The sequence below is a fragment of the Rutilus rutilus genome, assembly GCF_951802725.1.
Source record: "Rutilus rutilus genome assembly, chromosome: 20".
Lineage (NCBI taxonomy): Eukaryota > Metazoa > Chordata > Actinopteri > Cypriniformes > Leuciscidae > Rutilus > Rutilus rutilus.
In genome coordinates, this window is record NC_140225.1 from 35670177 (window position 1) to 35693507 (window position 23331).

Here is a 23331-nt window from a genome sequence, read left to right on the forward strand (position 1 = left end):
GTGTGTGTGTCTAAAATGTGACCCTGACCGTTTTACTTGCCTTTTGTTAAATAATCACTCGTTATTAAAATTTAGATATTTCGATAATACCTCAATTGTATGGAACGTATGCTTAATTTGTGCAAATTTCTGTCACTGTCCATCTGTATTATGTGGGTTTAGGGGGCGCGTAGATCTAGGCTATGTACGGAACGTTTGTTTGTTTTTTTAAGCGAATTTTTATTTTATTTTCAAATATATGCATTTATAGTGTGTATATAAACAAATATATATTTTATAATGACATAATTATATATATACATGTGCATTTATATGTTTTAAATACAATTATAAGGTGTCAGTGTATTTCATTAGACTTTAACTTTGCCAGCTATAAAAAAATCTAGCATTTCCTCTCGTTTTACCACTGATTTTTAGTGACAGTCGATATGCATGCATGGGCCACTGGCGATGACAGTTCCCCCCCCTCCCCTCTCCCCTGCCGTGCCACACCACACCCACTCCCCGCCCTTCTTCTCACAGCCACCACGCCCAATTAAGTTGCATTTTTCAAAAAGATTGTGAGCTAGACTTGAGCTGAAAGAGGGGGGTGTCATGACCCTTTAAGCGCAACGGAGCAACTGTGTCTAAAGTGCTGGAAAAGAGAGAGTTAAAAGTTTCTGTCGTAATATCGAGTTCTGCTAAGCTATCTGGGATGCTGAGATGATGAAACTGATCAGGAAGATTATTAATAAAGCAATCTTTAGTGGCAGAAGTGATAGGTCAAACATATTTGTAACACGGAGTCTGCTTTGCAGCTTTGGCTAAATGAAGTTTACACGAGACTAGATAATGATCTGAGATGTCATCGCTCTGCTGCAGAATTTCAACGGCATCAACATTGATTCTGTGTGATAATATTAGATTTAGACTAGAGTATGATTACGACAATGAGTAGGTCCTGACACGTGTTGTCTAACTCCAATAGAGTTCTGAATGTCTTCAAATGCCAATCCCAATGCATCTTTTTCATTATCTACATGTATATTAAAATCACCAACAATTATGACTTTATCTGCAGCCAAAACTAACTCTGATAGAAAGTCAGCAAATTCTTTGATAAGCAGAGAATCGAAAATAGCCTTACCTTGAGTCAAATAGTAAAGTGACCAACAGGAGAACTGGATATTAAGAAGAAAATACTTGCGTGCTCTTGCCGTTTCCATGAAGTGACCGCTTGTTCTTCAGGAGAGGGGAGACGTCTCTCTCGGCCTTCTGGGCTGTTTCGATGACTTGTTTGGCATATTTCTGGAACTGGTTTTCCTCCTCAGCCATGAGAGCGATGTTCTTCGCCACCAAGTCTTCCTGTTCTTTTCTCGTACGGAGATCACTTGCACGTTTTTCAGCCTTTACAAAACCAGTGTTGCATTAGAGAGAAATTATGACTTCAATGCATAAAATAAAACATATTAAAATAATACCCACCATTTGTTGTATGTAGCTGTCTTGCAGTGCTTTTCCTTTAGCTTTAGCTTTTTGAGCTTTAAGTTGTTCCTTTTCCCTGAAGAGTTTATCTGCTTCCTTCAGTGCATTCAGCGTCTCCAGAGATTTCTGTTTTTCATCCTCTGCCTTTTGTTGCAGCTCTCGCCTCTGATATAGAGTTGAGAAAAATGTTTAATTCAATAAATGCATTTCAAATGATATATAAACAGTGTGATGCTCTAACCCAGCATCACTGTGGTAAAATGAAGCCATAAGGCCCAGCACAGCCGTGTGTTACAGTGGAGCGGCTGAGGGGCGATGTGAGGCACGACGCGGAGCGCAGATTTAAACAGGTTTACATGTATAAAAACATTAGGAATAGGTCATTTACCTTGGATTCTCTGTGTGCAGCGATAGATTCCCACATGGCTGCATGTTTTTCTCCTCTCTCACTTTGCACTCGGGCCTGTTTGGCCTCACGTTCAGTCACTGCTTTTGCAATGCTCTGTTCCTCATTCTTCCTCAGAAGATTGATTTCTTCCATCTTCTGCATGTCTAACTTCTGTATAACAGTGTCTCTGGGTCTTTGACGCTCTCTAAAGCAAACATAAAGTCAAATACAAGCCCAGTTCTGAGACAAAGCAAGCAGTGGAAAGAAGTATACTGTCTCTTCAGGCTTCCCACACTGATTTCAATAACCTTCCCAGTTAGATGTGATTCATGAATGAGCAAGCTGTAAGAATGTGGATGTCAAATGGTAGCAATCTTTTGAATTAGTTTATTTTGAATTTAGGTTTATACACTAATTTATTTACATTTGTATAAATGTTCCCAAAAGACCTTTCACAGACAAATGAAAGATTGGAACTGGTTTGCAAGCAAGTTTGAATTTGAAACTAACACTCAGAAAGAGCAGTTTCTAGTTGGTTAAATACACTGTAAACCCGAATAAAGTTGGCAAAACTCACATAATTTGAGGTAATCAGTAACATCAAATTGTTTAAGTTAAGAAATTGAATGTTTAAGTAAGCAGAGCTTGCAGATTTTTGTTTTGTAATCATACATTTTAATTGCTCTTAACTTAAAATATTTGAGTAAGATCATTCATACACAACTTAAAATTGTCATGTAATCTTCAGTGTTTTTAGTAGTGGAAACTTGGCTAGATTTAACCAGCTAATTCAACAAGTGCTACCTTGCTAATTGGTGACACGATGCTTTGACAGCATCAGCATATCATAGCACTTGTGGAATGAGTACAGCAACTTAAAACATTTAACACACACTGTTCTCAAAGCAAGCTCATGCTCCACTCGTCACCAGCCATGATGGCGACTCAAAAAACCCAACATAACAGAAACTCTTCTAAACTAGCATAGCAAAACATTAAACACTACTAAATCTCCCACAAAAAATCCCAGCCTAGTTTCAGTTAAATTTAAGTTTGTCAAAATTAAAAGAAACAAGTACATAGACCTCAAAACAACAAAACAATTCAACGTACTTAAAATGTGTCAGTTTTGTGAACTCAAAAGAAAAAAGAAAGTTTTAAATACTCGTAACATTTTAACCCTCTAGCCGCCACAGTCGAGTTTACTCGACAAGATGCGGCACTGAATAAAACGGCCGATTTTGTCAAACAGGGTGTCAAATTTCGTTCGACCTCCCCTCCACTAGTTAGCATACATGTCATACTTCATCCCCGCCTTAAAAAAATGTCATGTTTCTATACAAAATCTTCGAGCTAGAGCGCATTGAATCAGTGCGAACAAAAGCGGAGCTAGTGTGCGAGTGAGCCATTTTATCAGATCAATATTGTCAACGTCAGCGAGTATTTGCATTAGATTATTATTATTATTATCATCTAATGGCATCAATAAAGCTTACCCGCAATGAAGTGTTGGGTGTTCTATTCGCGGACCCTGATTCTGAAGGGGAATAACGTTATCTGCCTTCAGAAAATGACGGTGATTCTGAAAGTGAAAGTATAGCCCTACACCAAGCACAAACGGTGAATCATTTGCCCAATATATATGGTCCTTTGCCCAATGTCAGTGGTGGGAACAATGTTTCCCGGGGTCGGAGTGTTCATTGCGAAGTTAGCAGGCGTGTTAGTGTTGTGGGGAACGAGGCGGGAGATGTTTACCGCGCTCGCCATGGTGACCGCGTGCCTCTCCGCAATCGCGGCGACAGTATTGTGGTGGAGGCTTTGTCTAATGCCACTGGGTATGTTAGACGAGGTCGAAGTATTCATAGGACAGTTAGGGGGCAACGTGGAGGCAGGGTGGGGAGTCGCAATGACAAAGACAGTAGTCCGAGCTGTGCACACTCGGCGCGCGCGCGAGACAGATCTGGCCGCGCCCGCGCTGCTCGTAGCAGGAGCAGAGGCGGTGTGACACGGAGCAGAGGGGCTATTAGTCTATCGCAAGACCACACCATGAAACACTACAAGAAATGTCACCTGGATGGATAGGGAGTCATTATCTCTACAGCAAAAGCTCTGCAACATAAATTCTTTTTTTTTTTTTTTTGTCTGCCATTTATTAGTAATGATTTACACTGTTGATTTACTATCTATTTCCCTGACCATTTTAGTGTACAATATGTGTTCTTTTTTGTGTGTTCATGTCCTTATGATGTGTGCGTCTATGTCAGCTAAAACAACAACAACCAAAAAAAAAAAAAACACACACACACACAAAAAAAAAAACTAACATTGTCTCTCGTCTTGTCTCGTCATCTCACTCATGATCTGTGGCATGCCATGGCGAGTGAGCTTTTGAACTAAACAGGTTTTGTCTACTTGTGTTTGTGTGTCATATGAATAATATGTGCACCATACATGGAATCAGAGTGCCTACTGTATGTAGTAAATGGAAAATCTCTACAGCAAAAGGCCAATCGCTACATGCATTCAGTTTGTTTCTATTATTAGTAATGATTTACACAGTTTGTTCACTACTTACTATTTACCTGAGCATTCAGTATTGTGCAATATAGCATACAGAAGGTGAGGGACATTTTTGGGGGAAAGAAGTGCTGCATTTTATCTTTTAAACATGTGACTTTTCATGAAAATTCTATAATCCAAGATGGCCGCCACTATATGACGTCATAATATGCAAATTAGATGGGAAAATGTAATTCCTACATAAACTTTGGGTCATCCTTAATATTTCTCTAATTTACAGAAAGTCTCTATCTTTTATCACTTTTAATATATAGCCTTTTGAAATTAAGATGTCAAAATCGAACGTTTTAGGAAAAAACCTCTGGCGCCTAAAGGGTTAAGTATCTTTTGTTAATTTGATGGAACTAATTTGTATAATTTGAGTTGGCCCTACTCAATACAATGAATTATTTTGAGCGTTAGGGTTTACTGTGTTATGAAGCTAAAAATAAAAAATACAAATATTAGATGAGACATTAGATGAAAAACTTAAACTTAAACCTTAAAGGAGAACTCGGTAACTCTAGCGAACTCTAGTCACTTCTTCGCTGATTTTCCCTTTTGTTGTCGTGTGTTTTCCCCACGAGCTCCCCCTACAGCTGTGGGAGGGCGTATATTTCACAACACAGTCGTAAATAACTCCCTTGCGGCGCCTCCTCCCCCTCTCTACCGCTGCTCATGTGCGTGTGTTTTGATCGGAGCAAGCCAACTGTATCGTGTGGAGCTAGGTCTACCGAGGTGGGTAATCTGGTAATACATCATACATGCGTGTGTGTTTATGTCGAATTGACGTAAAGCAATTTGTGTTTCGCGCTCGTTCTCGTTCTAGTTCTCGCTTCTCACGAGACTTCCCATTTCTATCTTGCCGGGACGGTAGTGCCCAAGTTGCAAGGTTGGTTTTCCGCCTGGGAACGCTGGGGGGAGCGGGGAAAGTCACCAGTATCACCAGAACAGGTTGTTTAACCATCCAAATGATTTCTAGACAGTTTTATTAAGTTAAAAAAGTTACCAAGTTCTCCTTTAAACTTAAAAATGTTGCCTTGGCAACTAACTGAAATAACATTTCAATTTGTAAGTTGAAGTACTAAAATTACTAAAACTAAAACTGAAATAAATATAAAATAAAGCTCAAAAGAAAAAGACGAAAAAACGAATAAAAAAAATGACAGAAGCACATACTCACAATTCCTAAAACTTAAACAGAAAATATAACAATAAAAGGTAAATCAAACCATTGCTAAATACTGTATACTATAAATAATACTAAAATAACAGCCCATGATCTCTAGAGATTCACAGTTTTTAAGTAACAAAAATGCCTAAAATGCGCCCAAAGTTATTTCATCTGTTGTCTAGCATTTAATATATCAAGTTTAGTCTGGATTGGAAGTGTTTAACATAAATAATCAGCATGCTGTGTGTTTTATACGTGCTAGCCCTCATACATGTAAAATTTAGCAGGAAGCAAAATAAAGAAGTTAATTTCTGGCACTAATGAGAATCCTGTAATCTCCAGCACAGGACGCATTTGTCTGATGTAGAGTACCTGAGTATTCCCTCCTGCTTCTCCTTCCACACTCTCTTCTCTTCCTCTCTCTGGCTGGTGATCTGCTTTTTTCTCTCCTCCTCTTCCTCCTGCCTCCGAGCCTCCGCTGCTCTCTTCAGCTCCTTTTCGGTCAGAAGGTCCTGATGGAAGACAGAAGAAGGGATTTCTAAACCACATCTGATTCAGTCTGCTTTCACAGTGTGAATGTTGTCCAACAACCGCCTTACCCGAAAAGCTTTCGTCGAGCTCCTCTTCTCTTCGTGTTTCTTGCGCTCTTTCATGGCCCGTTCCATCAGAGCACACTCTCTAATTCGCTCTATTTCTACAGCCTCCCTCCTGATCTCCTGCCTCTTCTGCTCTTTCTTCATCTCATGATCCTGACACCTAATAAAGCGGGAGACGTCAGACACCTTGTGCTTTAAGGGAATTCCCAGCTGACAGGGAATGTTGTCAGAACCTCAAAGTTACGAACAAACGGTCTTCTAGTAACGTTAATAGAATGTTCGTTCAAAGTTATCAAAGTTAATCATGTCCTCAAAACATTCACACAAAAACATTATTTATACATCATTCCTGGAGTGTTTTTTTCTTTAATGAATTGTTTTAGTTGGACAATCGTCTAACATTTCTTGAATGTTACTAATTATTTCAGCGCGTTCAGAGAACATTCACAAGCAGTGTTCGGGGTATCGCATTACTTTATCAGATTACTTTTTTCAAGTGACGAGTTACTTTACATTTACATTACTTTTAAATTTACCACAAAATATCCGAGTCACTCTTTCAAATAAGTAACACAGGTTTTCCCATTTCCGGACGGATAGCTCTCCTGTCCCCATGTTGGGAGAGATCGGCAGTAAGTGCAGAGGCGTTTGTGTGTGAACATGAGGGTTATTGCATCTCACTTGCACAAAAACATATTCAGCATTCCTCAAAATGAATAAAAAACTCAGAATATGGTAATATCTATCTATAAATTACAGAAACGTCAGTCTGTCTGTCTGTCTGTCAGTATGTCTGTCTGTCTGTCAGTATGTCAGTATGTCTGTCTGTCTGTCTGTCTGTCAGTATGTCTGTCTGTCAGTATGTCTGTCTGTCTGTCAGTATGTCAGTATGTCTGTCAGTATGTCAGTATGTCTGTCTGTCTGTCTGTCAGTATGTCAGTCTGTCAGTATGTCAGTATGTATGTCTGTCAGTATGTCTGTCTGTCTGTCAGTATGTCTGTCTGTCTGTCAGTATGTCTGTCTGTCTGTCAGTATGTCTGTCTGTCAATCAGTCTATCAGTCTGTCAGTATGTCTGTCAGTATGTCTGTCAGTATGTCTGTCTGTCTGTATGTCTGTCTGTCATTATGTCTGTATGTCTGTATGTCTGTCTGTATGTCAGTCTGTCAGTATGTCTGTCTGTCTGTCAGTATGTCTGTCTGTCAGTATGTCAGTCTGTCTGTCTGTCTGTCAGTATGTCAGTATGTATGTCTGTCAGTATGTCAGTATGTCTGTCTGTCTGTCAGTATGTCTGTCTGTCAGTATGTCTGTCTGTCAATCAGTCTATCAGTCTGTCAGTATGTCTGTCAGTATGTCTGTCTGTCTGTCTGTCTGTCATTATGTCTGTCTGTCTGTCTGTCTGTCTGTCTGTCTGTCTGTCAGTATGTATGTCTGTCTGTCTGTCAGTATGTCTGTCTGTCAGTATGTCTGTCTGTCTGTATGTCTGTCTGTCTGTCTGTCTGTCAGTATGTCTGTCTGTCTGTCTGTCAGTATGTCTGTCTGTCAGTATGTCTGTCTGTCTGTCTGTCAGTATGTCTGTCAGTATGTCTGTCTGTCAGTATGTCTGTCAGTATGTCTGTCTGTCAGTATGTCTGTCTGTCAGTATGTCTGTCAGTATGTCTGTCAGTCAGTATGTCTGTCAGTATGTCTGTCTGTCAGTATGTCTGTCTGTCAGTATGTCTGTCTGTCAGTATGTCTGTCAGTATGTCTGTCTGTCAGTATGTCTGTCTGTCTGTCTGTCTGTCAGTATGTCTGTCTGTCTGTCTGTCTGTCTGTCTGTCTGTCTGTCTGTCTGTCTGTCTGTCTGTCAGTATGTCTGTCTGTCTGTCAGTATGTCTGTCAGTATGTCTGTCTGTCTGTCTGTCTGTCTGTCTGTCTGTCAGTATGTCTGTCTGTCTGTCTGTCAGTATGTCTGTCTGTCTGTCTGTCAGTATGTCTGTCTGTCTGTCAGTATGTCTGTCTGTCTGTCAGTATGTCTGTCTGTCTGTCTGTCTGTCTGTCTGTGTCAGTATGTCTGTCAGTATGTCTGTCTGTCAGTATGTCTGTCAGTATGTCAGTCAGTATGTCTGTCTGTCTGTCTGTCAGTATGTCTGTCTGTCTGTCTGTCTGTCTGTCTGTCTGTCTGTATGTCTGTCTGTCTGTCTGTCTGTCTGTCTGTCAGTATGTCTGTCTGTCTGTCTGTCTGTCAGTATGTCTGTCTGTCTGTCTGTCTGTCAGTCAGTATGTCTGTCTGTCTGTCTGTCTGTCTGTCTGTCTGTCAGTATGTCTGTCTGTCAGTATGTCTGTCAGTATGTCAGTCAGTATGTCTGTCTGTCTGTCTGTCTGTCAGTATGTCTGTCTGTCTGTCTGTCTGTCAGTATGTCTGTCTGTCTGTCTGTCTGTCAGTATGTCTGTCTGTCTGTCAGTATGTCTGTCAGTATGTCTGTCTGTCAGTATGTCTGTCTGTCTGTCAGTATGTCTGTCTGTCTGTCTGTCTGTCAGTATGTCTGTCTGTCTGTCAGTATGTCTGTCTGTCTGTCTGTCTGTCTGTCTGTCTGTCAGTATGTCTGTCAGTCAGTATGTCTGTCTGTCTGTCTGTCTGTCAGTATGTCTGTCTGTCTGTCAGTATGTCTGTCTGTCTGTCTGTCTGTCTGTCTTTCGCATATCTCTCGAACCGTTAGTGCGATGGATTTCTAACTCGACAGGTGCCTCACTATGGGCACGAGTAAGAGCACAAAAAACTTGTGACTGGCCTAACGAGTCGAGAACCACTGCATTAGAGCACAGGCAAAGTTATCATTACCTATCATATAGCAATATTTATTATGGAAATATATTACAGTAATCAGTATTGTTACATAACAAATTGTGCTGCAATAAAGAAGGTCTAATTTAACACTGTTTATCCTCCAGAACAGACAGAACAGAGAGTGTAGAATGGCCAAAAGGTTTGGGAAAAATCCGGATATGAGGACAAGGAGGAGAGCAACTGAGAGGAAGGGTTAGAGATCACATGAGATGACAAAAGAATGTCTGCATTTGGAAGTTTAGGCTGTATAGTGGATATAATGAGTTGCATTTGTGGGTGTTCTTACAGCTCACCCCGGACCGCACTCATGTTCTAACCCTGGTTACGGCCTCGTCATCAATTACTTTTAAAAGGAACTTTCCCATAATGTTTGGAGAATTCCCAAATGAAATGAAAAATAAATAAAAAACATTTTAAAGGTTGTCGACACTTTGAATGTTTAGAGAACATTCGAAAATAACATTTATATGTTAATTGGAACGCTAGCAAAAGGTTGTTCGAGCATGTTGTTGTCAGCTGTGTGTGCACTGAAGCATAGATGACTTCTCCTTACTGTAGTCTCCAGCTCTCCGAGACGGCCAGGCGGTCTCGTCTCCTACACAGGGCGTTCTGCTGATCCCGCTGGACCGCCTGCTCTTCCCTGCGAGCCCTTTCAGCAAAGAACTCTCTGTCTGCTTCTCTGCTGGCCTTCAGCCTCATGCGCTTCAGCTCGACCTGAGCCTCCCTATCCTTCTGGACCTCCGTCAGCATCAGAGCGCTCTATAAAACAAGAGGATCGTTTCTACAACACTTCACCACAGAAGAAGATTTGTGATCTGATACCGTAAGACACGCACATGGAAGGCTCTCACTCGGTCGGTCTGGTAGAACTGCAGGGTTTGAGCTCTCTTGATGGCCTCCTCTCGTCTCTGGGCCTGGTGTTCTGCTTCTTGCAGGTCCAGCTGTTTCCTCCTCTCTTCGATCAGCGCCTCTCGCATGGCTTTCGCCTCGAGCTTTTTATGCCGTTGTCCCTGTAAGGATGAAATCAGATTTGTTTGTTGTACTTTGTTACTGTACACATCAAGTCTCATATTAACCCTCAGAGACACAGGTATAGTTTTTTTTTCAAATGAATATCACATCAAGATGACATTCAAATTACAATTTAACATTATACTAAATTGTAACAAACTTAATATTATAATAGGGGCACAGACACGAGAAGTATAAACAAGGCTATATAATTAAAATAAAAAACAAAGTATCTGCTCAAAAGAATAAACAATGGTAACATTTGTTTGTATTGTGTATGTTCTTTTAGGTGTAGTTTGTGTTTTAGTTCTGTTCCCGTTAGCTTCCCAGTGTGTTTGACTAATCATTCCTCTCACCTGTTGTACAGTTAATCAGCTCTTTTGTGTGCTATGTGTATCTAAGCCCTCAGTCTGAGGTCGTTCCCTGTCCAGGATAGTCCGGATTGAGTGTAATGATTCTGTTTCTCCTGCATGTTCCCATCGGTGATTAAAGCACTCTTAGTTTATCTCTGACTCGAGCGTGTGGAACTCCATGTGACAGTCGTATAGTAAGTTCACCATTAGTTAAGCTAACCTAACCCTAACCCTAACCCTAACGACGGCTAACAGGAACTAACAATGAAAAATAATTCTAAAACATTTATTGATCTTAGTTAATGTTAATTTTATTAATACATTTTTTAAATCAAAAGTTGTCAGTCTGTTAATATTTAATAGACCTGAGCTAACATGAACTAACAATAAACAGCTGTATTTTAATGATTAACATTAACAAGGATGTAAGATATACTGTAACAAATGTGAATCTCAAATTAGTTTTACTTAATGCATTAACCAATATTGTAAAGTGTAACCTGAAAACATTCTAAACACAAACGGCATACAAAATAAACAGGAGTATTAACAAAATATTATAATACATTATACATACGAGCTAAAAAAGCCAATTTTTTAATAAATGATTCTTATTTCTTAATAAAGACTTATAGAAAGGCCTATTTTCTTCCTTAAAAGTGTTTAGTGTTTAGGTTAGATTGTGTGCACGATTTACTGATTCGCTCCCTCGATTTAGCCTAACGTTACTATTTCTGTCTTCCTGCGTGTCATGTAATTAAGAGAGCTAACTTAATGCAGTAATCCCAGTGCTCCCACTCACCTCGATGGTGTTGGGCCAGTGTGCGACGGCCTCTTTAGAGCGCATGTGCAGCGCCTCCCGCTGTTCAGCTGCTGTTAGGACACTTCTGCTCTGGGGATCCACACCGTTCACACTGTCCTGCACGCGCTGCCATTTCACTTCCGGACAACACTAACCCTTGACGAAGGTCTGCTTCGGGTTTCTCCATCTCCAGACTGCCAGCTGTATGCATTCGACAACATATTTCCAAGTTATTAAAAAAGCTCTAATTATTATACATTATTTTCAGATGTTTTTTTTTTTATAACAGTTTTTATACAAACACAAAACAAACAAAGTTGCACAAAATGTATACAAAAAGTATGTTGTACATAAAATAAACAAATCTTCTGATCTCAGAATGACCACATGATTTACCCTGATCTCAGAATGACCACATGATTTACCCTGATCTCAGAATGACCACATGATTTACCCTGATCTCAGAATGACCACATGATATACCCTGATCTCAGAATGACCACATGATATACCCTGATCTCAGAATGACCACATGATATACCCTGATCTCAGAATGACCACATGATTTACCCTGATCTCTGTGTAACACATCGAACAGGGTCTCTGAGGTGCTTTAGCCAGTGTGTAACACGTCGAACAGGGTCTATGAGGTGGTTTAGCCAGTGTGTAACACATCGAACAGGGTCTCTAAAGTGCTTTAGCCAGTGTGTAACACGTCGAACAGGGTCTCTGAGGTGCTTTAGCCAGTGTGTAACACATCGAACAGGGTCTCTGAGGTGCTTTAGCCAGTGTGTAACACGTCGAACAGGGTCTATGAGGTGCTTTAGCCAGTGTGTAACACGTCGAACAGGGTCTCTAAAGTGCTTTAGCCAGTGTGTAACACATCGAACAGGGTCTCTGAGGTGCTTTAGCCAGTGTGTAACACATCGAACAGGGTCTCTGAGGGGTTTTAGCCAGTGTGTAACACACCGAACAGGGTCTCTGAGGGGCTTTAGCCAGTGTGTAACACGTCGAACAGGGTCTCTGAGGTGGTTTAGCCAAACGCCAGTGTGTAACACGTCGAACAGGGTCTCTGAGGGGCTTTAGCCAGTGTGTAACACATCGAACAGGGTCTCTGAGGGGTTTTAGCCAGTGTGTAACACATCGAACAGGGTCTCTGAGGTGGTTTAGCCAGTGTGTAACACATCGAACAGGGTCTCTGAGGTGGTTTAGCCAGTGTGTAACACATCGAACAGGGTCTCTGAAGTGCTTTAGCCAGTGTGAAACACATCGAACAGGGTCTCTGAGGGGTTTTAGCCAGTGTGTAACACATCGAACAGGGTCTCTGAGGGGCTTTAGCCAGTGTGTAACACATCGAACAGGGTCTCTGAGGTGGTTTAGCCAGTGTGAAACACATCGAACAGGGTCTCTGAGGGGTTTTAGCCAGTGTGTAACACATCGAACAGGGTCTCTGAGGGGTTTTAGCCAGTGTGTAACACATCGAACAGGGTCTCTGAGGGGCTTTAGCCAGTGTGTAACACATCGAACAGGGTCTCTGAGGGGTTTTAGCCAGTGTGTAACACATCGAACAGGGTCTCTGAGGGGCTTTAGCCAGTGTGTAACACATCGAACAGGGTCTCTGAGGTGGTTTAGCCAGTGTGAAACACATCGAACAGGGTCTCTGAGGGGTTTTAGCCAGTGTGTAACACATCGAACAGGGTCTCTGAGGGGCTTTAGCCAGTGTGTAACACATCGAACAGGGTCTCTGAGGGGCTTTAGCCAGTGTGTAACACATCGAACAGGGTCTCTGAGGTGCTTTAGCCAGTGTGTAACACACCGAACAGGGTCTCTGAGGGGCTTTAGCCAGTGTGTAACACATCGAACAGGGTCTCTGAGGTGCTTTAGCCAGTGTGTAACACATCGAACAGGGTCTCTGAGGTGCTTTAGCCAGTGTGTAACACATCGAACAGGGTCTCTGAGGGGCTTTAGCCAGTGTGTAACACATCGAACAGGGTCTCTGAGGGGCTTTAGCCAGTGTGTAACACGTCGAACAGGGTCTCTGAGGGGCTTTAGCCAGTGTGTAACACGTCGAACAGGGTCTCTGAGGGGTTTTAGCCAGTGTGTAACACATCGAACAGGGTCTCTGAGGTGCTTTAGCCAGTGTGTAACACATCGAACAGGGTCTCTGAGGTGCTTTAGCCAGTGTGTAACACATCGAACAGGGTCTCTGAGGTGCTTTAGCCAGTGTGTAACACATCGAACAGGGTCTCTGAGGGGCTTTAGCCAGTGTGTAACACATCGAACAGGGTCTCTGAGGTGCTTTAGCCAGTGTGTAACACATCGAACAGGGTCTCTGAGGGGCTTTAGCCAGTGTGTAACACATCGAACAGGGTCTCTGAGGGGTTTTAGCCAATGTGTAACACATCGAACAGGGTCTCTGAGGTGCTTTAGCCAGTGTGTAACACATCGAACAGGGTCTCTGAGGTGCTTTAGCCAGTGTGTAACACATCGAACAGGGTCTCTGAGGGGTTTTAGCCAATGTGTAACACATCGAACAGGGTCTCTGAGGTGCTTTAGCCAGTGTGTAACACATCGAACAGGGTCTCTGAGGTGCTTTAGCCAGTGTGTAACACATCGAACAGGGTCTCTGAGGTGCTTTAGCCAGTGTGTAACACATCGAACAGGGTCTCTGAGGGGCTTTAGCCAGTGTGTAACACATCGAACAGGGTCTCTGAGGTGCTTTAGCCAGTGTGTAACACATCGAACAGGGTCTCTGAGGGGCTTTAGCCAGTGTGTAACACATCGAACAGGGTCTCTGAGGTGCTTTAGCCAGTGTGTAACACATCGAACAGGGTCTCTGAGGTGCTTTAGCCAGTGTGTAACACATCGAACAGGGTCTCTGAGGGGCTTTAGCCAGTGTGTAACACATCGAACAGGGTCTCTGAGGTGCTTTAGCCAGTGTGTAACACACCGAACAGGGTCTCTCAGGGGTTTTAGCCAGTGTGTAACACGTCGAACAGGGTCTCTGAGGTGCTTTAGCCAGTGTGTAACACATCGAACAGGGTCTCTGAGGTGCTTTAGCCAGTGTGTAACACGTCGAACAGGGTCTCTGAGGCGCTTTAGCCAGTGTGTAACACACCGAACAGGGTCTCTGAAGGGCTTTAGCCAGTGTGTAACACATCGAACAGGGTCTCTGAGGTGCTTTAGTCAAACGCCAGTGTGTAACACGTCGAACAGGGTCTCTGTTTCATCAGAGCACACTCTCTAATTCGCTCTATTTCTACAGCCTCCCTCCTGATCTCCTGCCTCTTCTGCTCTTTCTTCATCTCATGATCCTGACACCTAATAAAGCGGGAGACGTCAGACACCTTGTGCTTTAAGGGAATTCCCAGCTGACAGGGAATGTTCTCAGAACCTGTCTGTCTGTCTGTCTGTCTGTCAGTATGTCTGTCTGTCTGTCAGTATGTCTGTATGTCTGTCAGTATGTCTGTCTGTCTGTCAGTATGTCTGTCAGTATGTCTGTCTGTCTGTCTGTCTGTCTGTCAGTATGTCAGTATGTCTGTCAGTATGTCTGTCTGTCTGTCAGTATGTCTGTCTGTCTGTCAGTATGTCAGTATGTCTGTCTGTCTGTCAGTATGTCAGTATGTCTGTCTGTCAGTATGTCTGTCTGTCTGTATGTTTGCTTATAGCCCCCCAGCTCAGCCGCCATGTGTTGGAGTTAACCCCGGTGAACGAGAGGGTCGCTTCCCTACGCCTTCGGGTCGGGGATAGGTCTCTCACTGTCGTTTGTGCTTACGGGCCGAACGGCAGTGCAGAGTACCCGGCCTTCTTGGAGTCTCTGGGAGGGGTGCTGGAAAGTGCTCCGACTGGGGACTCCATCGTTTTACTGGGGAACTTCAACGCCCACGTGGGCAGCGACAGTGACACCTGGAGGGGCGTGATTGGGAGGAACGGCCCCCCTGACCTGAACCCGAGTGGTGTTCTGTTATTGGACTTCTGTGCTAGTTACAGCTTGTCCATAACGAACACCATGTTCAAGCATAAGGGTGTCCATCAGTGCACATGACACCAGGACACCCTAGGCCGGAGGTCGATGATCGACTTTGTGGTCGTTTCATCCGACCTCCGGTCGTATGTCTTGGACACTCGGGTGAAGAGAGGGGCGGAGCTGTCAACTGATCACCACCTGGTGGTGAGTTGGATCCGATGGCGGGGGAGGGAGCTGGACAGACTCGGCAGACCCAAACGTACTGTGAGGGTCTGTTGGGAACATTTGGCCGAATCTCCTGTCAGAGAGATCTTCAACTCCCACCTCCGGCAGAGCTTCGACCAGATCCCGAGGGAGTCTGGAGATATTGAGTCCGAGTGGACCATGTTCTCCACCTCCATTGTCAACGCGGCCACTCGGAGCTGTGGCCGTAAGGTCTCCGGTGCCTGTCGAGGCGGCAATCCCCGAACTTGGCTAGATTTAACCAGCTAATTCAACAAGTGCTACCTTCCTAATTTGTGACACGATGCTTTGACAGCATCAGCATATCATAGCACTTGTGGAATGAGTACAGCAACTTAAAACATTTAACACACACTGTTCTCAAAGCAAGCTCATGCTCCACTCGTCACCAGCCATGATGGCGACTCAAAAAACCCAACATAACAGAAACTCTTCTAAACTAGCATAGCAAAACATTAAACACTACTAAATCTCCCACAAAAAATCCCAGCCTAGTTTCAGTTAAATTTGTCAAAATTAAAAACAAGTACATAGAACTCAAAACAACGAAACAATTCAACGTACTTAAAATGTGTCAGTTTTGTGAACTCAAAAGAAAAAAGAAAGTTTTAAATACTCGTAACATTTTAAGTATCTTTTGTTAATTTGATGGAACTAATTTGTATAATTTGAGTTGGCCCTACTCAATACAATGAATTATTTTGAGCGTTAGGGTTTACTGTGTTATGAAGCTAAAAATAAAAAATACAAATATTAGATGAGACATTAGATGAAAAACTTAAACTTAAACCTTAAAGGAGAACTCGGTAACTCTAGCGAACTCTAGTCACTTCTTCGCTGATTTTCCCTTTTGTTGTCGTGTGTTTTCCCCACGAGCTCCCCCTACAGCTGTGGGAGGGCGTATATTTCACAACACAGTCGTAAATAACTCCCTTGCGGCGCCTCCTCCCCCTCTCTACCGCTGCTCATGTGCGTGTGTTTTGATCGGAGCAAGCCAACTGTATCGTGTGGAGCTAGGTCTACCGAGGTGGGTAATCTGGTAATACATCATACATGCGTGTGTGTTTATGTCGAATTGCCGTAAAGCAATTTGTGTTTCGCGCTCGTTCTCGTTCTAGTTCTCGCTTCTCACGAGACTTCCCATTTCTATCTTGCCGGGACGGTAGTGCCCAAGTTGCAAGGTTGGTTTTCCGCCTGGGAACGCTGGGGGGAGCGGGGAAAGTCACCAGTATCACCAGAACAGGTTGTTTAACCATCCAAATGATTTCTAGACAGTTTTATTAAGTTAAAAAAGTTACCAAGTTCTCCTTTAAACTTAAAAATGTTGCCTTGGCAACTAACTGAAATAACATTTCAATTTGTAAGTTGAAGTACTAAAATTACTAAAACTAAAATAAATATAAAATAAAGCTCAAAAGAAAAAGACGAAAAAAACGAATAAAAAAAATGACAGAAGCACATACTCACAATTCCTAAAACTTAAACAGAAAATATAACAATAAAAGGTCATTCAAACCATTGCTAAATACTGTATACTATAAATAATACTAAAATAACAGCCCATGATCTCTAGAGATTCACAGTTTTTAAGTAACAAAAATGCCTAAAATGCACCCAAAGTTATTTTATCTGTTGTCAGAATCAGAATCAGAAAGAGCTTTATTGCCAAGTATGCTTGCGCATACGAGGAATTTGTCTTGGTGACAGTAGCTTCCAGTACACATACAATATAAAGTGACAAGACAAGTAACATAGGTATAAATAAAAAAAAAATAGAAAAAAATAAAATAAAATAAAAATAAAAAGATTATAAATTATAAATATATATAAAGTTATAAGGTGCTATAATGAAATGTCTGAGGGAAGTATTGCACATGTTTGTTCCACAGTAGCGGAACATTTAAGTGTTCATGAGGTAGATGGCCTGGGGAAAGAAACTTTTCCTGTGTCTGGTTGTTTTTGTGCTCGGTGCTCTGTAGCGTCGACCAGACGGTAACAGTTCAAACAGAAAGTGTGCTGGGTGTGACGGGTCCAGAGTGATTTTGCGAGCCCTTTTACTCACTCTGGATGAGTGCAGTACTTTGAGTGTGGGAAGGGTAGTGCCAGTGATTCGCTCAGCAGTCCGAACTATCCGCTGTAGTCTACGGAGGTCGGTTTTGGTAGCAGAGCCGAACCAGACGGTGATGGAAGTGCAGAGGATGGACTGGATGACAGCTGAGTAGAACTGTACGAGCAGCTCCTGTGGCAGGTTGAATTTCCTCAGCTGACGCAGGAAGTACAGTCTCTGTTGGGCTTTCTTCACAATAGAGTCTATGTGAGTGTCCCACTTCAGATCCTGAGAGATGGTGGTGCCCAGGAACCTGAATGACTCTACTGCAGTCACAGTGCTGTCCATGATGGTGAGTGAAGGGAGTGCAGGGGGGTTTCTCCTGAAGTCCACGATCATCTCCACTGTTTTGAGCGTGTTCAGCTCCAGGTTGTTATAACTGCACCAAAGAGCCAGCTGCTCCACCTCCTGTCTGTACGCAGACTCGTCACCGTTCCGGATGAGTCCGATAACAGTAGTGTCGTCCGCAAACTTCAGGAGCTTGACAGAGGTGTCTTTAGAGGTGCAGTCATTTGTGTACAGGGAGAAGAGCAGTGGTGAGAGAACACATCCCTGTGGAGCACCGGTGCTGATGGTGCAGCTGTCGGACGGGATTTTGCCCATTCTGACTAGCTGTTGTCTGTCTGTCAGAAAGCTTGTGATCCATTGACAGACGGAGCTAGGGACAGAGAGCTGGGTCAGTTTGGTCTGGAGCAGTGATGGGACGATGGTGTTGAAGGCAGAACTAAAGTCCACGAACAGAATCCTTGCATAGGTCCCTGGTTTGTCCAGATGTTGTAGGGTGTAATGCAGTCCCATATTGACCGCATCATCCACAGACCGGTTTGCTCTGTAGGCAAACTGCAGGGGGTCCAGCAAGGGTCCAGTGATGTCCTTCAGATATGTTAACACCAGTCTTTCGAATGACTTCATGGCCACAGATGTTAAGGCAACAGGTCTGTAGTCATTGAGTCCTGTGATCTTTGGTTTCTTCGGGATTGGGATGATGGTGGAGCGTTTAAAGCAGAAAGGGACTTTGCACTGCTCCAGTGATCTGTTGAAGATCAGTGAGAAGATAGAGGCCAGCTGGTCAGCGCAGGTTTTCAGACAGGCTGGTGAAACACCGTCTGGGCCTGGTGCTTTCCTTCTCTTCTGTTTCCTGAAGATCTGACGCACATTATCCTCACTGATCTGAAGTGCAGGGGGGGAGGGGAGGGGGATGGCTGGAGGTGTTGATGGCTGTGTAGAGAGATGGTCAGGGCGGGTATGGGGTGTCTGATCGGGGGTCTCAAATCTACAGTAAAAGACATTCAGCTCGTTCGCAAGATGCTTATTGCTGTCGATGCTGGGGGATGGTGTCTTGTAGTTGGTAATGTCTTTCAGGCCTTTCCACACTGATGCAGGGTCGTTGGAGGAAAACTGGTTTTCGAAGCTTTTTGGCATAGCTCTTCTTAGCCACTTCAATCTCCTTTGTCAATGTGTTCCTGGCCTGATTATACAAGATCCTATCCCCACTCCTGTAGGCATCTTCTTTGACCTGACGAAGCTGTCTGAGTTTTGGTGTGAACCATGGTTTATCATTGTTGAATGATAAGTAAGTCCTGGTAGGGATGCATAAATCCTCACAGAAACTGATGTATGATGTTACAGTCTCTGTGAGCTCGTCCAGATCGCTGGCAGCAGCTTCAAAAACACTCCAGTCAGTGCATTCAAAACAGGCTTGTAAGACCTGCTCTGTGTCGTTGGTCCATCTCTTTACAGTCCTTATTACTGGCTTAGCAGTTTTAAGTTTTTGCCTGTAAGTTGGTAGAAGATGAACCAGGCAGTGATCGGAAAGTCTGCATTTAATATATCAAGTTTAGTCTGGATTGGAAGTGTTTAACATAAATAATCAGCATGCTGTGTGTTTTATACGTGCTAGCCCTCATACATGTAAAATTTAGCAGGAAGCAAAATAAAGAAGTTAATTTCTGGCACTAATGAGAATCCTGTAATCTCCAGCACAGGACGCATTTGTCTGATGTAGAGTACCTGAGTATTCCCTCCTGCTTCTCCTTCCACACTCTCTTCTCTTCCTCTCTCTGGCTGGTGATCTGCTTTTTTCTCTCCTCCTCTTCCTCCTGCCTCCGAGCCTCCGCTGCTCTCTTCAGCTCTCTTTCGGTCAGAAGGTCCTGATGGAAGACAGAAGAAGGGATTTCTAAACCACATCTGATTCAGTCTGCTTTCACAGTGTGAATGTTGTCCAACAACCGCCTTACCCGAAAAGCTTTCGTCGAGCTCCTCTTCTCTTCGTGTTTCTTGCGCTCTTTCATGGCCCGTTCCATCAGAGCACACTCTCTAATTCGCTCTATTTCTACAGCCTCCCTCCTGATCTCCTGCCTCTTCTGCTCTTTCTTCATCTCATGATCCTGACACCTAATAAAGCGGGAGACGTCAGACACCTTGTGCTTTAAGGGAATTCCCAGCTGACAGGGAATGTTGTCAGAACCTCAAAGTTATGAACAAACGGTCTTCTAGTAACGTTAATAGAATGTTCGTTCAAAGTTATCAAAGTTAATCATGTCCTCAAAACATTCACACAAAAACATTATTTATACATCATTCCTGGAGTGTTTTTTTCTTTAATGAATTGTTTTAGTTGGACAATCGTCTAACATTTCTTGAATGTTACTAATTATTTCAGCGCGTTCAGAGAACATTCACAAGCAGTGTTCGGGGTATCGCATTACTTTATCAGATTACTTTTTTCAAGTGACGAGTTACTTTACATTTACATTACTTTTAAATTTACCACAAAATATCCGAGTCACTCTTTCAAATAAGTAACAGGTTTTCCCATTTCCGGACGGATAGCTCTCCTGTCCCCATGTTGGGAGAGATCGGCAGTAAGTGCAGAGGCGTTTGTGTGTGAACATGAGGGTTATTGCATCTAGCTTGCACAAAAACATATTCAGCATTCCTCAAAATGAATAAAAAACTCAGAATATGGTAATATCTATCTATAAATTACAGAAACGTTAGTCTGTCTGTCTGTATGTCTGTCTGTCTGTCTGTCTGTCTGTCAGTATGTCTGTCTGTCTGTCAGTATGTCAGTATGTCTGTATGTCTGTCTGTATGTCAGTATGTCAGTATGTCTGTATGTCTGTCAGTATGTCTGTCAGTATGTCTGTCTGTATGTCAGTATGTCAGTATGTCTGTATGTCTGTCAGTATGTCTGTCAGTATGTCTGTCTGTCTGTCTGTCAGTATGTCTGTCTGTCTGTATGTCTGTATGTCTGTCAGTATGTCAGTATGTCTGTCAGTATGTCAGTATGTCTGTCTGTCTGTCTGTCAGTATGTCTGTCTGTCAGTATGTCTGTCTGTCTGTCTGTCAGTATGTCTGTCTGTCAGTATGTCTGTCTGTCAGTATGTCTGTCTGTCAGTATGTCTGTCTGTCAGTATGTCTGTCTGTCTGTCTGTCAGTATGTCTGTCAGTATGTCAGTATGTCTGTCTGTCAGTATGTCTGTCTGTCTGTCTATCTGTCTGTCTGTCTGTCAGTATGTCTGTCTGTCTGTATGTCTGTCTGTCAGTATGTCTGTCTGTCAGTATGTCTGTCTGTCAGTCTGTCTGTCAGTATGTCTGTCAGTATGTCAGTATGTCTGTCTGTCAGTATGTCTGTCTGTCAGTATGTCTGTCTGTCTATCTGTCTGTCTGTCTGTATGTCTGTCTGTCAGTATGTCTGTCTGTCTGTCTGTCTGTCAGTATGTCTGTCTGTCAGTATGTCTGTCTGTCTGTCTGTCAGTATGTCTGTCTGTCAGTATGTCTGTCTGTCAGTATGTCTGTCTGTCTGTCTGTCAGTATGTCTGTCTGTCTGTCAGTATGTCTGTCTGTCTGTCTGTCAGTATGTCTGTCTGTCTGTCTGTCTGTCAGTATGTCTGTCTGTCTGTCTGTCAGTATATCTGTCTGTCTGTCTGTCTGTCAGTATGTCTCTGTCAGTATGTCTGTCTGTCTGTCAGTCTGTCAGTATGTCTGTCTGTCTGTCAGTATGTCTGTCTGTCTGTCTGTCTGTCAGTATGTCTGTCTGTCTGTCTGTCTGTCTGTCAGTATGTATGTCTGTCTGTCTGTCTGTCTGTCAGTATGTATGTCTGTCTGTCTGTCTGTCTGTCTGTCAGTATGTCTGTCTGTCAGTATGTCAGTATGTCTGTCTGTCTGTCTGTCTGTCAGTATATCTGTCTGTCTGTCAGTATGTCTGTCTGTCTGTCTGTCTGTCAGTATGTCTGTCTGTCTGTCTGTCAGTATGTCTGTCTGTCTGTCTGTCTTTCGCATATCTCTCGAACCGTTAGTCTGATGGACTTCTAACTCGACAGGTGCCTCGCTATGGGCACGAGTAAGTGCACAAAAAACTTGTGACTGGCCTAACCAGTCGAGAACCACTGCATTAGAGCACAGGCAAAGTTATCATTACCTATCCATATAGCAATGTTTATTATGGAAATATATTACAGTAATCAGTATTGTTACATAACAAATTGTGCTGCAATAAAGAAGGTCTAATTTAACACTGTTTATCCTCCAGAACAGAGAGTGTAGAATGGCCAAAAGGTTTGGGCAAAATCCGTTAGATGTATTTCTTTAAAAAAAAAAGCCTAAATTGAAAGATGAGGAAGACGGATATGAGGACAAGGAGGAGAGCAACTGAGAGGAAGGGTTAGAGATCACATGAGATGACAAAAGAATGTCTGCATTTGGAAGTTTAGGCTGTATAGTGGATATAATGAGTTGCATTTGTGGGTGTTCTTACAGCTCACCCCGGACCGCACTCATGTTCTAACCCTGGTTACGGCCTCGTCATCAATTACTTTTAAAAGGAACTTTCCCATAATGTTTGGAGAATTCCCAAATGAAATGAAAAATAAATAAAAAACATTTTAAAGGTTGTCGACACTTTGAATGTTTAGAGAACATTCGAAAATAACATTTATATGTTAATTGGAACGCTAGCAAAAGGTTGTTCGAGCATGTTGTTGTCAGCTGTGTGTGCACTGAAGCATAGATGACTTCTCCTTACTGTAGTCTCCAGCTCTCCGAGACGGCCAGGCGGTCTCGTCTCCTACACAGGGCGTTCTGCTGATCCCGCTGGACCGCCTGCTCTTCCCTGCGAGCCCTTTCAGCAAAGAACTCTCTGTCTGCTTCTCTGCTGGCCTTCAGCCTCATGCGCTTCAGCTCGACCTGAGCCTCCCTATCCTTCTGGACCTCCGTCAGCATCAGAGCGCTCTATAAAACAAGAGGATCGTTTCTACAACACTTCACCACAGAAGAAGATTTGTGATCTGATACCGTAAGACACGCACATGGAAGGCTCTCACTCGGCCGGTCTGGTAGAACTGCAGGGTTTGAGCTCTCTTGATGGCCTCCTCTCGTCTCTGGGCCTGGTGTTCTGCTTCTTGCAGGTCCAGCTGTTTCCTCCTCTCTTCGATCAGCGCCTCTCGCATGGCTTTCGCCTCTAGCTTTTTACTTTTCTTGAGAAGTAAGATCGACACTGAAGCGTTCGGCGATTTGCACTAACTGCTCCTTTGTACAACTCTCAAGCAAAGCTTCTGACGGACACGTAAAGAAATCTTCGACCACCGAAGACATTTTGTTCGTATATGTATACGCTAGGGGTGGGCGATATGACCTAAAATTAATATCACGGTATTTTTCATCTTTTGAACGGTGACGGTATAATATCACGGTATAACTTTTTTTTGGTACATTTTGGGAGGAGTAGCCTGTCCTGTCTCTCTTTAGTATGTGAATAAAGTTAATATTTTTATAATATAATAAGTAAATGGTAGGTATCCTTATCAAAAAGAGACATGGGAGAGTATTATGCATTCTCAAC

General features: G+C 43.0%; 1 protein-coding gene across 2 annotated transcripts; it reads right to left on the reverse strand.

The window, feature by feature from the left end:
• Nucleotides 1–530: 530 nt before the first annotated feature.
• On the reverse strand, nucleotides 531–23035 carry LOC311279272 (cilia- and flagella- associated protein 210-like). Of its 2 annotated transcripts, XM_084390647.1 has the most exons (9): nucleotides 22516–22652; nucleotides 11173–11373; nucleotides 9843–10016; nucleotides 9560–9765; nucleotides 6185–6341; nucleotides 5958–6097; nucleotides 1853–2057; nucleotides 1465–1629; nucleotides 531–1386 (listed from the first exon to the last, which is right to left on the reverse strand). In XM_084390647.1, the coding sequence occupies exons 2-9, from the start codon at nucleotides 11215–11217 to the stop codon at nucleotides 1168–1170; spliced, it is 1311 nt and encodes a 436-aa protein (XP_084246773.1). In that variant the 5' UTR covers nucleotides 11218–11373; nucleotides 22516–22652; the 3' UTR covers nucleotides 531–1167. The 2 variants fall into 2 exon arrangements, with proteins under 2 accessions (XP_084246773.1, XP_084246774.1); XM_084390648.1 differs by lacking the exons at nucleotides 531–1386; nucleotides 1465–1629; nucleotides 1853–2057; ... (3 more) ...; nucleotides 9843–10016; nucleotides 11173–11373 and adding exons at nucleotides 18103–19264; nucleotides 19500–19639; nucleotides 19727–19883; nucleotides 22799–23035 and having other exon boundaries at nucleotides 22516–22721.
• Between the last annotated feature and the right edge of the window lie 296 nt (nucleotides 23036–23331).

Excerpts from the sequence above, each read along its gene's own strand:
- LOC311279272 (XM_084390647.1), bottom strand. The coding sequence starts at position 11,217 with ATGCGCTCTAAAGAGGCCGTCGCACACTGGCCCAACACCATCGAG. Across the intron at positions 6,098-6,184 it reads GCTCGACGAAAGCTTTTCGG|GACCTTCTGACCGAAAAGGA; the intron begins GTAAGGCGGTTG and ends GTCTTCCATCAG. Across the intron at positions 2,058-5,957 it reads AAGCAGGAGGGAATACTCAG|AGAGCGTCAAAGACCCAGAG; the intron begins GTACTCTACATC and ends TGTTTGCTTTAG.